This window comes from Eutrigla gurnardus (assembly GCF_963514095.1).
Source record: "Eutrigla gurnardus genome assembly, chromosome: 10".
NCBI lineage: Eukaryota > Metazoa > Chordata > Actinopteri > Perciformes > Triglidae > Eutrigla > Eutrigla gurnardus.
The window spans coordinates 377,588-401,753 of NC_139924.1; the positions used below are offsets into that span (position 1 = coordinate 377,588).

Genomic DNA, 24,166 nt, shown 5'->3' on the forward strand with positions numbered 1-24,166 from the left:
TGTTTTTATTCATCAACATGTCTTTACTCTCTGAAGCTTTAAAAAAAAAACAATTAAAAAATGTCCAACAAACGTATTGGTAATTCTTTCATACCAAAGCTCAAGTTCATTTATTTGAAAATACTGAGTATGTTTTACATTCATTTGAAAAGTGAAGCTCTGTTCTGTGTAAAAGTCTGATTACATTACAAGGTTTGGGTATATTTTGTGTTGAATTTAATTTTTTCAATAGTAGTAGGTTATTTCAGGTTTTGGTTTAGGTTTTAGGTCTGTTTAGTCTTTATAGTAAAAACCTGTAGTTGAGTCCAAACCATCCACAAGTTTCTAACTAATACGATTTTTTCAAAGAAATGAGGGTGAGTTTCCTGTCAGGCTATTGTTCTTCTTCTGACGCGTGTGCGCACATTTCCATCGGAGATGCTCCGACGATGCGAGTAAATATCAGCAATTGGACTGCCAACTCGCAAACTTGGTTTACTGGTTTGTATGTACATCACACTGACAGCTAACAGGTATATGGGGATTATGTGGGCGGGACCACACAGGTGGAGCGATTCCAATGAGACGAGATGACCCATATAAGGCACAGCAAAATTCAATGCTGACATCATTTAGTGGACATTCTTCAAACCGTTCGTTTATCGGGAGGATTTCTTTCAAATTGAGAAAGAGAAACAGGGAGATGGTGGTCTTTTCTGATAATGTGGGGACTTATTGACACCCCAGGGACCCATTTCAGGTTTGAAAACCATGGAAAAGTCGATTTTTCATAGTAGGGCCCCTTTAAACTTTTATTGTATATAAAACAAAACCTTAAATAGTTTCTGTCCTTCCAGAGTCTGCAGCGTTGGGCCTAGAGGAGGGTGACGGTGAGGAGGGTGACGTGACGGGCCCTCGGCACAGCGTCCGGGTCTGGCGCAAAGCAGCAGCGCGCCAAGAGGCAGCTAGTGCACCCCGGGCACATGGCACATCAAGCGGTCGGGTGCTCACTGACGCCGTCCTGCAACTTCAGCGAGACTCACCGCCATCAACAACGTTGCAGATTACCTACGGCAAATGCGCACTGTGATGCAAGAAGTTGCCATACTCATAAAAGAATACGTTAAAAATTAACATTGATTGTTGTCTTCCTTGTCTTACAAACGCCGCATGACATCCTCACGGATTCTTGCGCCCTGTTGATACCCCTCCAGTCGGGCAGGGGGCCGTGGCTCGGGCTAATCATGCTGGGGACTCTACCACCTTTGCCGGGTCGGTCTGCCTCCTGAAGTTCGCTAAAGTTGCGCTCTCCACGCTCCACGACTGAGCGAGCACGAGCGAACGATTATAGCGCATTACCTCTGCGCTCTGGTGGTTTAAAAACGAGGATAAAGTGTAACAATTATACAATGGCTTAATGGCTGTATTTATGTGTGTTGATGACATATGCACAGTAAATAAGGAGACTATTTAGATATTTCCACTGTGTTCTGTAGTGATCTAATGGAGGGTATTTATTGTATGCAGTCGGGCCGTCTCCTCCTCCTGCGGTGACAGCACTTCAATATTTCGAAATTATTTTGATTTAAGATACAAGTAGGATTTTAAAAGGTGTTTATGAAAAAATATCACTCAGTAAAAGCATCGAAAACACTGCTTGAGTTCATCATGATAACGCGGATCTAACGTATGATTTGGAGTGAAATTAAATGTGTGCGAATCATCAAAAATATATAGTTCTTCTCACGTTTACTTCCTACAATCTGACATCTGTGTCGCTGATTCGCCTCCAGTCTCCAGAATGTGCGTACAGGTACGCATGCCTCAGAGTTTGTTTCAAGTTTGTTTTTTTATAGATCACAACATTTGCGTGGAAAGTTGCGTACGCACGTCTCCAGCCCCGTTTTGTGCGTACGCAAGCTTTATAAATGAGGCCCCAGGACAGGTCCTTTATTGTGTAATTTGGTTGTGTTTTAGTGTCGCTGCATATTAACAGAAGTTTGGCCCCTGAACTTGGACCTGGACCCCCATTGTAGTCTCCTAGACTACACGTCACAGTGAAAACATGCATTATGGATCCAGTTATCCTCCATTAGAGGTCTGTGGGATGTGAACGAGGCCTGATATGTGTCAATGATCATGATTTATATGCAGACTAGCTTCCTCTCTGCTGACACACAGGAGGACGGAGGGACGCGTCCCAATCCGCTACCCGAGGCCTCGGTCACCGTGAGCGTTCAGAGCGAGAAAGAAGCAGCCGCTAAACTGTTGGTGTGTGAATCAAACTAACACATTATTCAGGAGGTAGTTAAATATAAATATATGTAAAGTAATACAAGTTAGTGGCGCGGGTTGAGTCTATGTGAGGGAGGCTGGCTGATCTGAATGGGACGCGGCCGGGCTCTGCGACCGTCAGCTGACAGTCCGCTACATCCGCCGACATCTTGCCTCAGACCAGAGGAGTCTCGCTTTTCACGGTCAAACGTCCAGATGGAGTGACCCGTGTGGTCTTCTGTGAGGCAGCCCGGGGACATAGCAGGTTCTCTGCGGATCCGGTAAGAACCATTAACAACACCGCCTGTCTGTCCGTGCGTCCATCCATCCGTCTGCCCGTCCGTCCGTCTGTTTGCACTGCAGCAGCGGGGAGGTGACCGCGGCGATTTCGTCACCGAGTGACTGCTGCGGCAACGTTAGCTGCTGTTGCTAAGAGCTAGTCGTTGTCTACGAACCGTGCGGCTGAAAATCCTGATGTTAATGACGCGTAGCTGATCAGTACCGGACTTAACGTTTAGGTCGTGATTGGTTATCTGCAGAAAATCAATAGGGGCCTCCTTTCAGTACAGCAGATATGTTAATGGATTTGCTTTATTATTGATATTTCAGCATAGTATTTGACTGTTTTATCGAGAAATTGTGTTTTTTCATCCGCATAGTCGCGTATGCTAACGATATGTGACTGGGCGGTGACTTCAGCTCGACTTCGTCTTCGTGTGATTCACCGCCGTTAAACGTGTTATCTTACCGGAATGAGAATCGCATGTTTTTTTTATACCGAAAGTACCAAAAGAACCGACCTTTAACATCTCGTTTACGTGAGACGTGTTTAGCGTGTGGCGGAGTCACAATAAGTGAGAGCATACATCCAATGGTTAAATGCGTTCTAGCCATCGGATTTGATAGATAGCGGGAAGCTGCGTCGTCATCAGCGAGCTAACGTATTACATTTAATATTGTTATGTTAACGTGGTTAGTGTTAGTTAACGTGGTGGTTTTTATTTCTGGTAGCCTATGTTGATTTGGACACATAGAAGGATAGCATATAGGCCTATGCCAACATGGATTTTACAAGGTTAAAGGGAAAATTCAGATTTTTTTTATGTATATGAGTTATTGATATAGTGTGGAAAAACACCTGCAGTTCTTGCTGATGTTCTCTCTGTCTGTAAAACGGACATTAAACGGTTTTCAGTGGCCATGTAACTAAATAACAATAAAATAGCGATTGTTGTTGGTTGCCATGATCACAACAAACGTCAGTGTTTGCCTATTTACAGCCCGTAAATAGGCTTGTTGGAGATGAACTGCGCTTTGCCTGGAAAATAGACGAGAGCAGGCGGAGCAGCAGGAGGCGGAGCCTAAAAGCTGCGCTCCAGTCGGACAGTTTCCATCGGCCTTCGAAGATTTGACAGGAAGTCATAGAAAAAGTTACATCCTGTTAGACGTGATCTGTAGGCTATAAAATATAAATAAACATATAATAAACATCTGTGGAATTCAGATTCAGATTAATTTAGTAATCCCTCAGGAAATTGTGCAGCTGCAGTTGCTTCATAAGAGTCAGGAAAGAAAGTCAAATAAGTATAAACATCTAAAGTATAACATAATGCCACCAAAGTAGTAATGTATTAACATAATGTATGTATATAAAACACTGTATGGTATAGTAGTGTATCTTCTGTTGAGGTAGTATCATAGAATCTAGTGCACATAAGTAAAGTTTGACAGTTATACTGTATTAAATGTGTATCTGGATTTTTTATGTCTGCCACTTAAAGCACACTGTAGGCTAATTCTCATTTTGATAAGGTTGATATAAATAACCTCTTTTATTGCCGTTATTATCATTATTATTATTAATATTATTAACTGCATGAGATATGTTTGTTAACAGATTTAACTTTAATTGCACAACATGAGACTAACAGCCCACGATCTAGCGTTAAATATCGGACTCACACAGGCAATTTCCATTTTCTACTAAACGTGCTGTTTGTTGTTAAAACTAAGAGCCAATCAGCTCATAGATGAGGCGAGAGCCAGGCGTTTCCCATCATTCCCTGGGCTTGCAGTCGGTTGAGAGCAACTGCACAACTGGCTCTAAAAACTGCGGCCGCCTTGATCTCGTGTGATTATTGTTGCCCACGTGTGCATGACGTCAGAGCAGGTCGGGATCAAGTCGGACACAAAACTACCCAGCATACATTGTGCGGCGATCGCCGGCAATCTATTCTAAGCAGAATAGATGAGCCTGGCTCATCTCCAACAAACCTAATGTCGGGCTCGTTTGAATAAACTGCACCTCGTCCATAAAGTTGATGAGATCAGGAGGCGGAGCCCAAAAGCTGCAGCCCAGTCGCACAGTTTCCAGCAGCTGTCATCAAATTGACGGCTGTAGTTTGCGACCACGTTCGAATTGACTTCTATTTGTTCCTAAATATCTGTGGAAATCAGAATTAGAATACTTTCGTAATTGAACAGCTGCTGAGGCAAGAAAGAAGGAAGCAAGCATCATGTGCTCATAAATAGATGAAGGGCCTTTAGACATAAAGATATAAATGTGACCTAGACAGTAGACACATAAGTAAAGTTAAATATGTATAAAAGTATAAAATAATGACATATAAAAGTATAAAAATAATGACACCAAATATATGTTATGTATGTATATAAAAAACCACTGTATGGTAAAATAGTGTATCTGCTGTTGAGGTAGTAGAAGTAAGTAGTATTGCTGTAGTATGGGGGGTTTAGCTCAGGAGGTAGAGCGGGTTGACTGGCAACTGCAAGATTGCCGGTTCGATCCCGGCTCCTCCTAGCTGAGTGCCTGGTGTCCCTGAGCAAGACGCCTCACCCTAATTGCTCCTGATGAGCTGGTTGTCGCCCTGCGTGGTTGACTTCACCGTCAGTGTGTGAATGTGTGTGTGACTGGGTGAATGTCAGTCATTGTTGTAAAACGCTTTGGACAAAAGCGCTATATAAATGAGGCCATTTACCATTTACCATTTAGTAGTGTCATAGAATATGTGACCAGCCACAGTAAACCAGGAACAAGTCGACCTTGGGGCATTTTGAGTTATTCACAGATTCTGAAAGTGCAGTTTCCAAGCTTTCCAAGCTTTCCAATGATGTCTAACGCCTGGTTCACAGCGGCCGCGGAAGCGCGGTGAATAGGCTCAAATAGTGTGGCAAAACAACATAAATATGTGTGTTTTTGCATTGAGTTACTCACCTCAAATCACCCGTAGACATTAGCAGTAGATAGCCGAGCGCCTGTCGTCCCTCCCAGTCACCGCAGAAACGAAAACGTTTTCCACGTAGTTTTCATTTTGTATCCATATAGAAACGACCGAGCAGTGCAGTCGTCCTGTCCGTAATAAATCCATGAAGCTGTTATGTCCATATGTATGACTATGTTACAACATAGCAACGATAGCTTCAGCTAGTAACGTGCCGGGCGCTCGTCCGTCCCACTCACCGCAGAAACGAAAACGTTTTCCTCATAGTTTTGATTTTGTATCCATATAGAAACGACCGAGCAGTGCAGTCGTCATGTCCGTAATAAATCCATGAAGCTGTTATGTCCATATGTATGACTATGTTACAACATAGCAACGACTGTTTACAGCTAAGCAGTAGCCGGGAGCCAAAACAATGCAAGTCTCGCGCAAGTTCCTGTCTGCCGTCCTCACTCTGGAGCTGCTTTCAAGCCAGTACAGTGACAAATCTTGGACAGTCGCGCGAAGGTCACTTTGATCTCACTCTGTTGATGAGAGACTGCAGTCTGCACACGCGACTCCCACTCGTGCTGTCAACACAACTAGCCTACTGAGACTGCGCGAGATTTGTTGTCTTTGTAGCAGGTTCAACTGTCACAAAGGCTAAGCAATCTTACTATGTAGGCTAGCGCTAGTTACACTGTCATATGGACATGACGGCACTGCTCGATGGAAAGAAGTTTGTCACTGTATTGGCTTGAAAACAGCTCCAGAGTGAGGACGTCGGGAGACGGGAACTTGCGCGAGACTTTTGGCTCCCGGCTACTGTTTAGCTGTAAGCAGTCGTTGCTATGTTGTAACATAGTCATACATATGGACATAAGGGCTTCATGGATTTATTACGGACATGAGGACTGCACTGCTCGATCATTTCTTTATGGATACAAAATCTACGAGGAAAACGTTTTCGTTTCTGCAGTGACTGGGACGGACGAGCACCCGGCACGTTACTACCTGAAGCTATCGTTGCTATGTTGTAACATAGTCATACATATGGACATACCAGCTTAATGGATTTATTACGGACAGGACGACTGCACAGCTCGGTCGTTTCTTTATGGATACAAAATCAAAACTATGGGGAAAACGTCTTTGTTTCTGCGGTGAGTGGGAGGGACGAGCGCCTGGCATGTTACTAGCTGAAGCTATCGTTGCTATGTGTAACATAGTCATACATATGGACATACCAGCTTCATGGATTACGGACATGACGACTGCTCAGCTCGGTCGTTTCTTTATGGATACAAAATCAAAACTACGTGTAAAACGTTTTCGTTTCTGCGGTGACTGGGAGGGACGACAGGCACTCGGCTATCTACTGCTAATGTCTACAGGGTGATTTGAGGTGAGTAACTCCATGCAAAAACACACATATTTATGTCGTTTTGTCACACTATTTGAGCTAAACGAGCACCGTGGTGTCTCGTACGGACCCAACCTGTGTTGCATAGGTCTTGGAATTGTTTTCTGAGGCCCAGGAAAGCAGATAAAACGTGCCCCAATGGGTTAGCATTGGAGCGAGTCTGGAAGGCTGCCAGGCAGGTACAGATCTCGGGCTAGGCAACGTCAATTTTTGTCGGGTTGTTTGGGGACCCTGAGGACAACGGAAATGGGGTAAAAAATGACCGGATTTTTCCTTTAAGCTATAGTGTAGTTCACACCATACGCAGAGCGCCGCGAATAGGCGCGGTCGTCCCGCACCGTGAAGCGATCGTTTCGGCGTCTGCTCTATTTTTTGCGCGTGCTGCGAGCGAATGCGTCAATTCTGGCAGGAAATCACACAAAGAAACACGAGACAATCCGGTCAATTTTCAAAATAAAAGCAATTTCCAAAATAAAATACCGCGATTGACAAATGCGATCATATTTGTGTATCTCAACTCGCACTGGGAAACAGGAAGAGTCAATACATTTAATAAATGTGAAGAGTAGATAAACAAATATGTGTATTTCAACGGTATATCTGCACTACTACTGTCTACTACCATACACACTCTCTCTGTCTGTGTGTGTGTCTCTCTCTCTCTCTCTCTCTCTCTCTCTCTCTCAGAGAGAACGGATAAATAAAAAAAGTGTACAAACTTAACATGGCATGTTAATTGTGGGGGTTAATATGGGGTTATTTACTCCATAATGAAAAAATAGCTCTGAATGAACAACAGCTGAGCAGAAGCGATTGTCGACCGTCGTGGAGAAAGCCTAGGGCTGAACGATTTTGGGAAAAGATCTAATTGCGATTTTTCACAGTACCCGTTTCTGGTGCACGTCTGCAGCCTCAAACCCGAAATACTCCCAAATGACGGACGTGCTGTTTTTCTTGGCGATTAAATCCCCTAACTCCGCTTCTGGTCCAGTTGAAGTAATTTCTGACTAATTACAAATACGGAGCAGGTTAATCCTGATTGGTTAGCGTGACCTGTTCACGAGTAGTCTGATTGGTGAGCTTGGCAGGATGGTCGGGAGACGGCATGTGTAAAATAGTTGACAACAGATCCTGGGTGAGTCAGGAGCGCTGCAAAAACCGCAGCTTTGCCGATCACATGATCGCGTTGTCTGAAATCGCAATTTCGGTCCGAAAACGATAAATCGTTCAGCCCTAACGCTGCCTGTGCTATAGGCCTATATTTGAGGATTTACGGTATTTATTATTGCACAATGCACATGTTGTGTAAAGACAGTTATACTGTACTGTATTAAATGTGTGTGTCTGGTATTGTGTTGTGCACTAATTACTTGTTTTGATAAGTGTTACTGTATACAAATAAGCTCTATTCTTAGGGCCCGAGCGCCGACAACGTCGGGCTGCGAAGCCCAATTGTTATTCAAATGTTTATTATTCTTACGCCAATTTAACTCGCGTTTTGGAGGCCTGAACATTAAAAATAACTCACCAAAATTGGTGTGTGCGTAGAAATGACAGGAAATTGCGATAAAGTAGCGATTTCGCATTCGGCCACGAAAAATTTGCTCGCTAGCGCCACCTAGCATGTCTATACGTCAGCCCCGCCACACCGTAACTCTGATTGACATGAAATTTTGAACCCGGCGTAAGGGGACTCGGAGAGAAGATGTGACCTCTGTCACTGTTTAACACCAGATCAACACTCATGAAACTTTCCACACCAGCTAATGATTTTATTCATTGTCTGATCTGCTCCACACTTAGCACACACCTCAGACAGCAGTCAGGGAGATAGATGGCTTTGAATGTCGATCGCTTGTGTCTAAACTTGCACCACGAGGAGGCGGCCGCAGCACAGGTAGGCGTCCACGACACTGTCGTGTGACCGCAGGCACTCCACGACCGCATGTGAGAGATGGATGTCTTTGAATGTCAATCGCTTGTGTCTCAACTTGCGCCACGAGCAGGCGGCCGCGGCCGCAGCACAGGCAGCGTCCACGACACTGTCGTGTGACCGCAGGCACTCCACGACCACATATGAGCGAGGGCCCATCACGTTACTGCTTGCAGTTTTAATTGTCATTATTATATAAATATTATTAACACAGATCACACAGATTTTGCGGGGCTGCAGGGTGGTGTAGTGGGTAGCACTGTTGCCTTCTTACTCCCACAGTTCAAAGACATGCAGGATGGGGATAGGTTAATTCATGACTCTAAATTGCCCGTAGGTGTGAATGTGAGAGTTAATGGTTGTTGGTCTACTCTCTACATATCAGCCCTGTGATAGACTGGTTACCTGTCTGTCTCTACAAGTCAGCCTTGTGATAGACTGGTTACCTGTCTGTCTCTCCATGTCAGCCCTGTGATAGACTGGTTACCTGTCTGTCTCTAAGGGGTCGTCCAGGGCCGTCCAGACGAAGCAAAACGTTTTTCTCCGTTTTGCCTTGGCGTTGTTTCAAGAAAATCCTCGTCCAGACGAATCCACTGAAAACGACTCAGCGCGCTGTAGTAGATATTCCAGGCCCTTATGCGGCGCTGTTTCTGCTACAAAAACGCAGAAGAAGAGACGGAGCTTGACCGGATGTTTGCCATTGCCACGTGCAACACGTGAGAGTTACGGCTAATCTCCGCCCGACCACCGAGAGAGAGAGAGAGAGAGAGAGAGAGAGAGAGAGAGAGAGAGAGAGAGAGAGAGAGAGAGAGAGAGAGAGAGAGAGAGAGAGAGAGAGAGAGAGAGAGAGAGAGAGAGGCTCCTCAATCAGAACAAAAATATAAGAAAAATTGTAAACTTAGCATGGGGAGTGTGGTACAACCAAGGGCTGTAGTTATGGTTATTAAGCCATTTGGGATCCCAGCCAGATGTTCTGTGTTTAGCTCTATTTCTTTTTGCTGGGTCAACGTTACCAGTCGGTCCGGGCCCGCGGTCCCCCGTCGGACAGGGGTCGGCAGTCGCCATGTACCACCAGCCGCCGAAGTGCCGCGAATAGTCTTGTGTTTCTTTGTGTGACTTCCTGCCAGAATTGACGCGATCGCTCGCGTATCGCGCACAAAATAGAAAAGTTGCCGTAACGATCACTGCACGCCGCAAGACGGCCGCATAGGATCGTGGCGCTTCGCGTCTGGTCTGAACTACACTATCGGTTAAAAAGGGCGCCGAAAGGAAGCGGGCTCCGTTCCACGGCTATTCGTGGCAATCTGCCCCCCTTTCTTCCGTTGCACCTGTCATTTTTTTTGTTGGTTAGCTAACAAACCGTAAACATCTCAGAATATATGCCCGCGCTCTCAGCAGCGGTGCTCGCATGGTTACTAGGCAGCAAAGCAGGTTGACTCGGGTTGCGCTGCACAGAGGCGCTCCTAATGTAAATGATTATTGATTTATGAATTAATTGATAGGTGGCTTATTTTTGGCATATTGATTTTTTTTTTTGGCCTGGCGGCAGGTCCCCTTGGCCTGGAGGTCTGTACAATGGTAGGGGAAACACTGTGGGTTAGCATGATAGCTAAATGCTGTTCTTCTAAATTTCCAATCAACATACAAAAAGTGAAACGCTAACCACTTTAGCAAATGTAATGTGTTGAAGTTAACATTCCTCTCCAGTGGTGAAAGCTTGCTGGTGTTGACTCAACTATCACATCTGACCAACGTGTCACCACGTTTTAAACGTGTTCTCATAAAGCAGCAGATGGTAAAGTTTGGTTCTTGTGATATTTTAGGATTACAAATAAATAAAGGTACAAATGTTATGGACATTGGGTCATTGACTATTTTCTCTATGAGTTTGTTGTGCTGCGTGAAGCTACATTACCATATTATACTGTAATGTTTTCATTATCTGCCACCACAGAAGCAGACCTGAACGATGATAATGTTCTGATCTCACCTGAGACCCCTAGTGTAGACTAGGTCTTCACAGGGCCACACAGTTCTCGTCTCTAATAATAATTTTCGTCGTCCTCCTCCGCAGTGACTCTTCATTATGGTCAGCTCTGACTGACTGACAAGTGTCGGCCATGATTGGAGGACTCTTCATCTACAACCACAAGGGGGAGGTCTTGATCTCCAGGGTGTACCGAGATGATATCGGGTGAGTTCTGAAAGTCACTGCCACAGTGCCGATGATTCAGGCAATTAAGTCAACCACAGTCAAACCGTCTGCTCACGATGTGTTCAGGTACAGTGAGGAGATGTTCAGGAAAAGTTAGGATGTGTTTGTTGAGGCATAATGGGGGACGTGTTCATTATGCCTGTTCAGGTACATTGAGGATGTGTTACTTCTATGACAGCGAAGATGTGTTCAGGTACCACGAGGACGTTAGTTCAGGTACAGTGAGGTTAGTTCACATTTCACTGAGTGATCATGATAGCGAATCCTCCTCTGTTTCGGTACGGCAGAAGTTTCACTGAGGTTGCATTCACACTAGGCCCAGTTGTCCCATACCGTGCCGAAGCACCATTGATTTTAATGTTGTTTCATCTCTTTGACCAGGAGAAATGCGGTGGATGCATTCCGGGTTAACGTAATCCATGCCCGGCAGCAGGTCCGCTCTCCGGTCACCAACATCGCCCGGACCAGCTTCTTCCATGTCAAGCGCTCCAACATTTGGTTGGCGGTGGTCACCAAGCAGAATGTCAACGCCACCATGGTGTTCGAGTTCCTCTACAAGATGTGCGACGTCATGTCGGCCTACTTTGGAAAGATCAGCGAGGAGAACGTCAAGAACAACTTTGTCCTCATCTACGAGCTGCTTGACGGTAAACTGGCGCTTTATTTAGAAAGGGAAGGACAGGAAATTATCTCTACTCTTAAAAAGACATAGGAGGTCTCGCTCCCATCTCTGGTGTAGTGTTACTATATGTGGTTGTGCTTTAAACCCTGAACTTCAGCAGGTAGTCGACTCTCCTCCTGAAGCCGCCATCTTTCTGCCACTCTGTTGTTTTTTTAGGTTTTGATTTTTGTAAGCGTTGGATGAGAAAATCAAAACCTAAAGAAAATACAGCGTCGACAGGAGTCGTCACTGACGGGAAGGTCTGTGCTACCATTTGTTTGTTTGTTTGTTTGTACTGACAGTGTTTGTGCCCTGCAGAGATTCTGGACTTTGGTTACCCTCAAAACTCAGAGCCCGGAGCTCTGAAAACCTTCATCACTCAACAAGGCATCAAGAGTCAGGTACCACTAATTAAAATATCACTTAAATAACACATCAAATAAAGAACAGACAGCAGTGGGCTTTTAACATGAAACTAACTGTTTCCTGTCCGTTTTCCTTCGGCTTCCTGCAGCACAACGTGAGTACACACAGATGCACACACACGCACCACACACGCAGTCCTCATATAATTAATTTAATTATTCATATTAAATAATTTTAAAGTTCTACAAGTTGTATCTGTGTCTGTCATGCGTTCAGTACATTTAACAAAACTGGTGTCAGAGGTGGAAGAAGTACTTCCATCCATCCATTGTCTACCGCTTATCCTGTATTCAGGGTCACGGGGGGGCTGGAGCCGATCCCAGCTATCATTGGGCGAAGGCAGGGTTCACTCTGGACAGGTCGCCAGTCTATCGCAGGGCCAACATGTAGAGACAAACAACCATTCACACTCACATTCACACCTATGGGCAATTTAGAGTCATCAATGAACCTATCCCCATCCCGCATGTCTTTGGACTGTGGGAGGAAGCCGGAGAACCCGGAGAGAACCCACGCTTACACGGGGAGAACATGCAAACTCCACACAGAAGGAACCCGGGCCGACCCGGGAATCGAACCCGGGACCCTCTTGCTGTGACCCACTACACCACTGTGCAGCCGCTGGAAGAAGTACTTTTATAATATAAATGTAAAACATTACAAGTAAAAGTACTGCATTTAACATTTGATAATTCCATAACATTTTCAGTAGTAGAAAAACATACATTTTTGTGACAATGGGACACAAGAAGAAAAATGTATTCTACATACTGGCCTCATTGGAAAATTCATCAGTTTTCATTGATTTAGAGCAGAAACTTCTCAAATATAAGGGGTATTAGGAGTATAGATATTAGTACACAATCTATGTATTACCTCTACAGACCAAAGAGGAGCAGACTCAGATCACCAGTCAGGTCACTGGTCAGATCGGCTGGAGGAGAGAAGGAATCAAATACAGACGCAACGAACTCTTTCTGGATGTGTTGGAGAGCGTCAACCTGCTCATGTCCCCGCAAGGTAACGGTCCTTACGAGGTATCTGTCAACTTGCTCATGTCTCCACAAGGTAACGGTCCTTAGGAGGTATCTGTCAACCTGCTCATGTCTCCACAAAGTAGCGGTCCTTACCTTATCTGTCAGCATCTCTTTGTGTTCTCCTGATGGTATCGTGTAACCAATAAGAGACAGAGCTCGGGCAGGTCCTTGCCTCTGATTGGCTGTGGTCCTTTTCACTGCTGTAAATTGTGTCAGTTCGAAAAATACAGCAGGTACTCCTGAGCGCTTCGATTTTCTTTGAAAATGAAGAGAGGCAGAAAGCCTCGCCCCGAGACTAATTAAAAAGCCCAAAAATATGCCTTCAGACAGGACTGGTTGAAGCAATTTCCCTGGCTGATGTACGATAAACAAAGGGACTCAATTTATTGTCGGGAGTGCGGTCAGAATTTGGCCGGTAATAGTGCGTTTGTGGAAGAGTCAACAACATTTTGCATCGAGACGTTGAAAAAGCGCAATATGTCCAAAAAGCATACTACATGCCATGAAAAGTGTGTTAATAAAGTGGCCCCTCTTCCAGCTGCATTTCAGCGTCAGGCTGTATCAATCAGGTCCCGCTGAGGAATCTGAAATGATTATAAAATTCAACGTTGCATACAATATTGCAAAGGAGGAGTTGCCGTTCACTAAATTTAAGTCCGAAATTATTCTGGTGAAAAAAAATGCCGACACACTAAAGAACAAGACAACTGCGGAGATTGGAAACGCCACGTACGGTACACGTCATTCATGATTGACGGCGACACAGACGTCTCTACGAAGGAGTGCATTATTGTCTACTGCCACATTTTGCGGAAAGGGAGGCCGGTCAACATGTTAATTGGACATGTCGAGGTGGAGCATGGACACGCACAGTGTTTGAAGGCCCACATTACAGCATGAGAGATCATGAATAGGAAATTGTATAGTAGCCTATTCCTAATATTATTAAAAATGAATAGCCTAAGTAAAAATATAAGTAGGCTAGGCTAAGATCACATAAACAGTTTTCCATTTGCAATCTATAGGCAAGTGACCTGTATGATCTTTTTATTCTTGCTGAATTTATGCTGCCACAAAGCAAGCATTTGCTTCGCTTGGGCATCAGTGTGCAGATTGGCTGGAGAAAACGGTTGCTCTGGGTGCTGATGGTGCTGCAGTTAACCTAGGCCATAAGGGGGTGTCATTATGTAAAAAGAAAGCAATAAAAAGGTGACTTTTTGGCGTTGAAGGCGACGCAATGAAAAATGTGGGTGCACCTAAATTTTGTGCTGGTGCACCTAAAAAAAAAGTTAGGCTCACCAGTGCAACCAATGCAAAAAGTTAGTCTGGAGCCCTGCAAGGTAACGGTCCTTACGAGGTATCTGTCAACCTGCTCATGTCTCCACAAGGTAACGGTCCTTTACGAGGTATCTGTCAACCAGTTCATGTCCCCACAAGATAATGGTCCCCAAAAGATATGTCAACTTGCTCATGTCCCCACAAGATAATGTCCTCACAAGTTGATGTATCGTGGCAAAAATAGTAATGGAATAATAAATGATAGAACGTAGAATTTGTATTATTTGTATTTGTTTTCCTATTAATAAAAATTTTATTAATTAAAATGTACAGGAGATGTTCAGGTGTAACATTAAACAGTGTTCAAAAATACTTTGTTTGTAAACAGCACCCCCGCTGGTGCATCAGTAGCTGTTCAGGCAGTGAGTGGTGCTGCAGCATGGGAGACAGAGAGGCCATTAATGTTTCCATAGTTTGGTTAAAACTGTCTTCTTGCGTCAGAGTGTGTTTTAATGTCAGGGTGTCACCATACTTCTAAAGTATCAGTTTATTGTGAAATATAAGTTCCCAGATAGGAACTCTGTACAACATAACATGAAATTCATCTTCATGCCAAAAGCACAAAAAAGGGCATTCTTTATGTGAGAGTCTATAAGATGAGGTTTATTCCATCATTTAAGTGTAATCATGTTTTAAAATATATTTATATAAAATCAAATGTAAGTGACAAAGGGAAGAGTCATGCTAGAGGATCACAGGGGCAATGAAAACGTGTCCAATCAGGTACAGTGTTGCTTCTAGGATCTTTTTCAGCAGCTGTTGAAATACTGCTGACTTTTGTTTCATCAAGGGCGTTTTGGATTTTTCCTCCAATGTTCCTGTTGAGGGAGAACTCTTGTTTTGCTCTTTGGAATAATTAAAAGCTGTGAACATTCGTAGTGTTTTGGGTTCTTGGGCTGCTTGTTTAGCTCAGTCAATAGAGTTTGACCTGTGTTCACTGTTGTGTCAAATGAAAAGCCCTGGCAGAGTCGTGTGAATGACATTTCATGAAATTCTGAAGTAGCAGCGGGAATCATTTTGCAGCGGCAGCTCATTTGTTGTAATAGAAGTGATCAGGTGTCATGGTGTCGTCCGATCGTGGCATCGTTGTGTGTGCAGGTCAGGTGCTCAGCGCTCATGTCTCCGGTCGGGTTGTGATGAAGAGTTACCTGAGCGGGATGCCAGAGTGCAAGTTTGGGATGAACGACAAGATCGTCATCGACAAGCAGGGGAAAGGAGCGAGTTCAGAGGACGGAGGCAAGAGGTCAGAGGTCACACACGTCACCATATATGGTCACTTCCTCAGACCCTTTCACACTTTTAAGTTTGGTTCCAACAGCAGCACTGATCTCCTTATATCTGTGTCTCTTCGTCATGTGTTTTATTACATTTTGTTATAGACATATTCATGAAACACACATCAGGATATTCAGACTCAACAGTCTTTATGCATAATGTTACTGTTGTTCTTAAAGTAGCGATTTTCCAGTAGAGTTTCTGAACTGTCCTCTGTCTCCCCCTCAGCGGTAAACAGTCGATAGCAATCGATGACTGCACCTTCCATCAGTGTGTTCGGCTCAGTAAGTTTGACTCTGAACGCAGCATCAGCTTCATCCCTCCGGACGGAGACTATGAGCTCATGAGGTCAGAGGTCACACACACACACACACACACAGAGTTAATGAGACAGGAGACAACAGACCTGAGACCGACGTCCATCTGTGTACAGGTATCGGACCACCAAAGACATCATCCTGCCGTTCAGGGTCATCCCTCTCGTCCGAGAGGTCGGTCGAACCAAACTCGAGGTCAAAGTCGTCATCAAGTCAAACTTCAAGTCGTCGCTGCTCGCTCAGAAGATCGAGGTACTATTTAAATAATTATATCTGAAATGCTTCTCAGGCGATGAATGCAGCTCGCTGCCTCACAGACTGAATTCAGGGTAAAAAGATCCCTTTAGAAAGAGCCAGCTTTTAAGGTGATTTTTTGCCTCGTGTTAAAGTGATGGTTCGGAGTGAAATGGACCCTAGGTAATTTCCACCAAGACATCCAGCCAGACACCCCCTCGGAAGCATTTTTAACTCACCTTTACATTGATTTACTAAGGTTTATGATAAAACAATGAATACTATGATTAATGAGTCTTAAAGTATTAACTCGTTATTTATTGTGATCTTTTGGGTACTTTAAGAGTTTGGATCTACTATTTATAATATAGGGTTATTTTAAATTATGACTGTAAAGAATTGTGGATCTTTAGAGAAGTTTAAAGAGACACAAAGTAAAACTGTGTGCCCCCCCAGGTGAGGATCCCTACCCCCCTCAACACCAGCGGCGTCCAGCTCATCTGTATGAAGGGAAAAGCCAAGTACAAAGCCAGCGAGAACGCCATCGTCTGGAAGTAGGTGAACACAAAGACCTGGACCGGTCCACCTGCCAGCTCTCATTTAGAAAACAGAAGGACAAACCAATTGTTTGCATACATAGAAATGAGGAAATGTATGGTTGTGATTCATAAAACCTTGTGTACTTCTCCCAGTGAGTCATTATCTCAAATCAACTTCATTCACATGTGCATCCATTGTGCTCACCACACCCCAATTGCTCCTGACGAGCTGGCTGTCGCCCTGCGTGGTTGACTCCACCGTTGCTGTGTGAATGTGTGCGTGGATGGGTGAATGTCATTCATTCCTGTAAAGCGCTTTGGACAAAAGTGCTATATAAATGAGGCCATTTACCATTTTTACCATTTTAAGTTTTGCTGTGGCGAACTTGGCCGGTTTATGATGAGGACTCATGATGACAATGTTTGTGTCAGGATTCATTTTTATTGTCAGCTTTTCAAATATGGAGATTTATATTCAACTTAATATGACAGACATTTAAAGATCAGCGTTAACGTCTTAACGTTTAATTGATAATGAACTATAACACTGAAGTTTAATGGCACTGTGTGTGTGTGTGTGTGTGTGTGTGTGTGTGTAGGGTGAAGAGGATGGCAGGGATGAAGGAGTCTCAGATCAGTGCAGAGATCGAGCTGCTGCCCACCAACGATAAGAAGAAGTGGGCTCGACCTCCCATCTCCATGAACTTTGAGGTCCGTCTCTGCTCTTTATTATTCTTGTTATTACTGTTATTATTAGGGCCCGAGCGCCTATAACGTCGGGCTGCGAAGCCCTATTGTTATTGCAATGTTTCTTATTGTTCTTACACGACTTCGACCTGCGTTTTGGTTGGCCTAGGCATTAAAAAAAACTAACCAAATTTGGAGTGTTCATGCGGCCTGGTGAAAAATTTGAGAATTTGGCGTTTTCGCATTCGGCCATGAAAAAAATGCTCGCTAGCGCCACCAACGTGGAGATTCGCCAGCCCCGCCGCACCGTAACTCCGATTGACATGAAATTTTGCACACATGTGCAGACAAGTCTCCTCTACAAAAAAATCCTCTTGGAGTACAAAAGTCCGCCTGGCAAAATTTTCCGCCATCTTGGATTTTATGAAAAACAGGAAGTTTGGTATGCATACTCGTTACACCTAGCTGGGGTGATGGTCCAAAAAGGTTTTGAAAATATGCTTTGTATTTGTATTGTATATGTAATCAGAAGATAACCCATTCACAGGGGTTGTACTAAATCTAAAACCGACTATACCGTTGATCCGATCGATACCAAAATTTGGTATGTGGTTGGAAAGGCCTTAAGGACAAAAAGTTGTGTCCAGAATATTTAGGGGCGTGGCCACGGCCCCGCCTTGACTGCGCTACTATTTTGAACCTTCGCCAAAGGCATTAAAACTGTTATAACTTCGGCGTTTCTTCTCCGACCTGCTCCAAAATATTCATGCTTGATAAGAGTCACGTCCTGAACACAACTGCACTGCAATTTTGACTCACAGTCAGAGCACCACCTAATGGCAACATGAAATGTGACTGATTTTAGGCCCTTTTTCTGAGCAACAGCCCCCCCTCTAGGTTGGGCGTACACGCATGAAATTGGACCCACCGCCTAAAGTCATAAAGTGGGTAAAAAAAATGTTTTTAGGCAGGTGTGTAATTCAGCCAAGTTTCTCACTAAATCCTCACTCAGGGACATAGGGGGGAGAGACACAGGGGCACAGCAACCACCAGGGGGAGTCAGAGATCTATCAGTGACACATGGAGAAGATGTGAATCCGACATGCAGTTCCAGTCTGCTTGACACCAGATCAACAGTCTACCACTTTTAATTCCCTTTTTTTTAATTCCTCTCATTTCAGCCTGGACACAAAGGGAGGAGGAGAGATGGCACACTTCACATGCACCTCACACAGCTGTCAGTTGAACTCTGCCATAAACATCCAAACTATTATAACTTCAGTGTTTCTTCTCTGATCTGCTCCAAACTTTCCATACTTGATTAGAGTTCCTTCCTGAACACATCTGCACTGTTATATTCACTCAGTCAGAGCGCCATCTACTGGCGACAGAAAATGTCATTAATTTTGTGACTTTTTCCAAGTAAAAGCCATACCTGATTTTTTTTTACTAATTCCACTCATTTCAGCCTGCAAGGAGGACACAGGGGGAGGAGGAGAGATGTCAGGAAGGCATGGACATGTGTGTGAACTTTGTTACTGAAATGTAGTTTCACTTGTGACCGCAGTGCACTGCACGTGACAAGGAGGCAGCCGCAGCACAGGTAGGCGGCTGCCACGCTGTCATGTGAATGCAGGCACTCCACGACCGCACGTGAGAGATGGATGCCTTTCTGTGTCAATCGCTTGTGTCTCAAATTGCGCCACAAGAGGCGGCCGCAGGCAGTCCACGACCACATATGAGCGAGGGCCCGTCACGATCAGTGATGGGAATAACAGTGTTATAAGTAGTGGCGTTAGTAACGCCGTTAATTTTTTTCAGTAACAAGTAATCTATTTGATTACTCATCTCATTATTATAACGCCGTTATCGTTACGTGTGTCGCATTACTTCATGTGTCGCATTACTTCATTGAAGGCAGAAAAAAACAAATGTTACGCTATATTAAACAGAGACGCGGTCAAGCACTAGGACCAAGCGGAAAACGGCCGCTCAAGCTGAAGCCAGTGTGATTGGCTGTCCCAGCTGTCACTCCATCTTGCTTGCACACCGGTCTGCTAGTCTGCGGTCACGAGTCCTACAGCAGTCTGCTACTGTGCGTTAGGAGTTTGTTCTGCCTGGTTCACGTCGGCTAGAAAGATTGTAATATCAGAAGTTTCATTTACATTAACGTTTGAATCGGTGTCCATTTGCGCGCGTGCATGTGTGTTTGGTAATTAGACGCAGCCAGGATGTCTAAAAGAAAAGTGGACATAAGAGACTTCTTTAGAAGTCAAAGTGTAAGTTACTCAAAGAAATGCGTTACATCCATCCTGCAACACCTTCACTGGCTCCCAATAAAGCAGCATATCCACTTCAAGATCCTCCTCATCATTTACAAAGCTCTCAATAATCTGATCAATAAAATGTATTATTATTATTGTTATTAAAACTATTGGATTAGAATGGGGTGATGTTTTGCAACATGATTTACAACCAGTAAAACCACAAAAGGGAACAGTAAACTTAAACGTAGCAATAGAAACCTAGATGAACTACTAGAAAACACAGTGAACTGAAAGAGTTAGTTTTATTAAAAATACTTTTGTCCCCCCCCCCCCCACATCTGAAATCAAAATTTCGTCCTTGCACACAACATTACGTAAAAACATACGTACAGTATGCCTATTGTTTCCTCCCCCCTAATTTACACTACAAGAGTAAATATATTTATTATTTATTTTTGGTATATTGCTTAACAAGAATAATTTTATTTTGCTTAGTTGTGACCTGTTGAGGTGCAATAAATATCAAAAGTTCCAAAAGATATATTGTGTTAATTTAATCAATCCAATATAAGCATAGTAACTATAATATCTCCAATAAAATTGTTTAGATTTGTGCACTGTTGATTTCTGCTTGTAATGTATTGAGTATCCATTTCATTATAATACTCAGATTTATCATAAATAATTGAACATGCACATGTATTTTAAGTTCCATCAAAGAGGGATGGAGATGGGGTCCAAATTATTTGAGACACATCAGTATTTAAAAATGATTTGAAAGTAACATAATAGTTACTTTCCAAAGTAACTAGTTACTTTTAGAATTTGTAACTCAGTAACTACTTTAGTTACTTTCTGGGAGAAGTAACTAGTACTTTAACTAGTTACTTTTTTAGAGTAACTTGCCCAACACTGGTCACGATACTGCTATGCAGTTTTAATTATTATTATTATTACCTGGTGGTGTAATACTCCTGCTGGTTGATGATTGGCTTGCTATCGTATATAAAGAGCACCTTCTTCACTGTCTCCTCTTCTTCAGGTGCCGTTTGCGCCATCAGGTCTGAAAGTCCGGTACCTGAAGGTGTTTGAGCCGAAGCTCAACTACAGTGACCACGACGTTATCAAATGGGTTCGTTACATCGGACGAAGCGGCATCTACGAAACCCGCTGCTGACCTGCCGCCGGGACTGATGGGTTGCCCCATGACGTTGTTGTTGTCGTCCTCTCTCTCTGTGTGTGTGTGTGTGTGAGAGAGACATCAAAAAGTTGTGTCGTCGTGTTCCACTTTTGCAGAAACGTTATTAAATAGTAACTAAACCAGCTGAAGCGCATTGAGCCTGGAAATATTAAGAATGTCTCTAGAAGGTGAAATGAATATCAACATGAACAAGTGTAGAGACGCATCCTGTCACGTCTGTCATTTTCTCATTTATATTACCAGTGTATCAATACAATACTAATCGCCAATGCTAATCACTAGTGGTAATTGCTAATCGCTAATGCTAATCACTAAAGCTAATGCTTGGTGACTAAGGGCACACTCCCACTACACCAACCGTACCGCGCCCAGGCACGATGGAGCCTAAAGTCCTGTGATGCTCCGTTCCGTACTTAGAACGGCACGCTTGAAGAGCTGGATTTGAGTCCGTTAGGTTCATGCACATGCACATGCACGGGTATGCAATGTGGACATGACGTAGGCTTTAATCGACAGGCCGTCCCACTCATTATCGCTCCGTGTTCAACTCGGATCTCCCTCCGCTATCGAGAAGATCTATGAATGAATATTGTTGTTGCTCTAGGACACAGCAGGAGTCTCCGTTCTTTTACAATAAAAATCCTGCCAAAATCGCTTGCATCACCTGCTCTGATGGAGGCCAAGTGTTGACTAGAAATATGTGCAGACGGACTTGTCAGTAAAGTTTCAGTCATGTTCTCTTTGTTCTCTCTTGTAGTGACTGGCAATCGTGCCGAGGCGTGGTACAGATCAACTGGCCCTAAAGTGCCCTCCTAAAGCTGCCTCCATATACGTCACCTGACTCGGGATCAGCTAATGGCAACATTTAAGGTCAATAGCAGGTTTCCTCCAGTAGAGGCCAGTCACTCCCGGGATTATATGACGACTCCCAGGGACATCATAGTTTATAAGGACAGTCTACATCAGTTGTTGTGATTACAGATATCCTGACCTTTACATCCTACACTTCCCACAATGCACCTGCATAGTGTCTGATTAGAACGTGAACGGCGTGTCCCTTTAAGTGACAACAATCGTAGTTTAATGTACAGAAGCACAGAGTGAGTCCTCCTGTCATGTCCATTTGTGGCCCATGTGGTCACCCAGCATGCATAGCTTTTTTTGTTGAATTCTCTGAATAAATCTCTGCTGTTGTTTTTGTTTTGTTTTTTTACAGTTTTTGTATCCATATGTGTGGAACTGATGTAAGGGTTATATGTGTGTGTGTTTGTGTGTGTGTGGTCAGATGTGTGTGCCTGAAGTCATTTTTCTCAATAAAATCACTCCAACTGAATGATGGATTAATTATATTTATTGATCTATCGTTCAACCAAACTTACTTTATACAGCAGAGTTGCAGTCTTACACACTGCTCTGCGCCTCCATTAGAGCAGTCACCCACCCAAAACCTAAACCACATAAGAACGGTGTCTGTCCCCAACCACCTAAATTAACTCAGTCAAACAGAAAAGAGATTTCACATGAAAACCTAATAAAAATTAGTACTTCTGACGTAGTACAACAAAAGAAGAGAATTAAATGTGGACCTTAAACATCGGATCTCTCTCATCTAAAGCAGTATTAGTCAATGATTCAATATCCGATAATCATATTGATTTATTCTGCCTGACTGAAACCCGGCTACGTGATGAAGACTATGTTTGCTTAAAGCTAGTCCTCCCAGCCATATTAATACTCATATATCTCGAGGCAGCAGCAGGAAGAGGAGTTGCAGCCATTTTTGATTCAAGCCTATCAATCAATCCCAAACCAAAACTAAATTATAACTCATTTGAGAGCCTGATTCTAAGCCTTTCACACCCAAACTGGAAAACAATGCAGCCAATTCTGTTTGTTTTCTTTCTAACCTTTCTTTAACCAGGAAAAGGTCCCATTGAGTTACAATAACTCTTCTCACAGGGAGTCCTGGCCAAGACAGACGGCAAAGAGTTACAGTACACACAAAAGACAAGACAAGGCCACAAACACAGATGACATACGACACACACGAAAACACACTAGCTAAGTTATTACAAGCTAAAACAGACAGCTAAAAACAGACAGCTAAAAAGGCATATGATTAAATACAGTTGCATTGTTCAGTCGAGGTTGATTTTATAAGGTTTTTAAAAGTATTGAGAGGTGGAAGAGTTTCAAGATTTAAAATGCCTTGAAGTTCATTCAGACATTTGGTGCATATGATGAAAAAGCTGTTTTACCAAGTTATGTTCTTGTTGATGGTGTGCTTAATAGTATTTTTTTCTGATGACCTAGTCCTGTAAACACTATTGTGGTAGAAAAAAAAGAAGAAAAAAAGCAAATTTGAAATGTAGAGGGGTAATTTACCCATTAGTGCCTTAGCAATAAAAATCAATGCATGGGATTTTCTTCGAAGGGAGAGGGAGGACCACGTACGTGTAGGGGCCACAGCCCACGATTCTCGGATGTGACTTCTCAACGAACGAAAGATGAACTATTCACCTTTTAAAGATATACAGATAAAGATATACAGACAAAGGTCCCTCACTGCAGATGAGTAAACATTCTCCTTCAGGTCAAATGGACCGACCTGGAGGAAATGGAGGCCACTTTAAGGCTTGGTTAGAGGATTTACGAACCCCGAAGTCAGAGCATCAACGAGTTCCCCACGCACCCCGGATGAGAAGAAGGGGGGGCAAAACCTTCAGAAACACCAGACTTTGTGGCACCATTAACACAGCTGGAAACTGATTAACACCTTTGTTTGACAGAGAGCCTCGATTGAAGTATAAAGGATAACACCATATCTATTTCTCACCATTTGCTCCCAAGGCATGGTGAAGACCCCTTCCTCCCCTCTTGGGAGTCATAAACTAATGACCTGGTCTGCTGGCATGCCGAGAGAGATCACATGAACTCTGCAGGAAAACATGTTCACATTTTGACCAATCCAAGAAAAGGATGAGATATGTGCTCAATATTAGTTTAAAACCGTCCATAATAATCATTGAGGAATTATAAGCATACGGGCGAACGTCCCGTTGTTCTACGACGAAGAACAGAGAAGTTACCAAAATTGCTAAAAATTAACATGGTCATTGTCATGGACATAACTACTGCA

The 24,166-nt window shown here is 43.6% G+C and overlaps 1 protein-coding gene across 2 annotated transcripts; it reads left to right on the forward strand.

Annotated features, from left to right (window-relative positions):
- Positions 1–2,386: 2,386 nt before the first annotated feature.
- On the forward strand, positions 2,387–22,360 carry LOC311020120 (AP-2 complex subunit mu-B-like). 2 transcript variants are annotated; one of them, XM_084019985.1, is made up of 13 exons: positions 2,387–2,534; positions 10,905–11,024; positions 11,427–11,692; positions 12,025–12,107; positions 12,221–12,226; positions 13,017–13,152; positions 15,606–15,750; positions 16,011–16,130; positions 16,216–16,351; positions 16,790–16,887; positions 17,472–17,583; positions 20,869–21,194; positions 21,846–22,360. In XM_084019985.1, exons 2-12 carry the CDS (start codon positions 10,951–10,953, stop codon positions 21,001–21,003), a joined length of 1,311 nt encoding a protein of 436 aa, XP_083876111.1. In that variant the 5' UTR covers positions 2,387–2,534; positions 10,905–10,950; the 3' UTR covers positions 21,004–21,194; positions 21,846–22,360. The 2 variants fall into 2 exon arrangements, with proteins under 2 accessions (XP_083876111.1, XP_083876112.1); XM_084019986.1 differs by lacking the exon at positions 12,221–12,226.
- Positions 22,361–24,166: the final 1,806 nt, after the last annotated feature.

Coding starts and splice junctions, on each gene's coding strand:
- LOC311020120 (XM_084019985.1), top strand. CDS start 10,951: ATGATTGGAGGACTCTTCATCTACAACCACAAGGGGGAGGTCTTGATC. Junction 16,352..16,789: donor TGCTCGCTCAGAAGATCGAG/GTACTATTTAAA, acceptor GTGCCCCCCCAG/GTGAGGATCCCTACCCCCCT. Junction 16,888..17,471: donor GAGAACGCCATCGTCTGGAA/GTAGGTGAACAC, acceptor GTGTGTGTGTAG/GGTGAAGAGGATGGCAGGGA.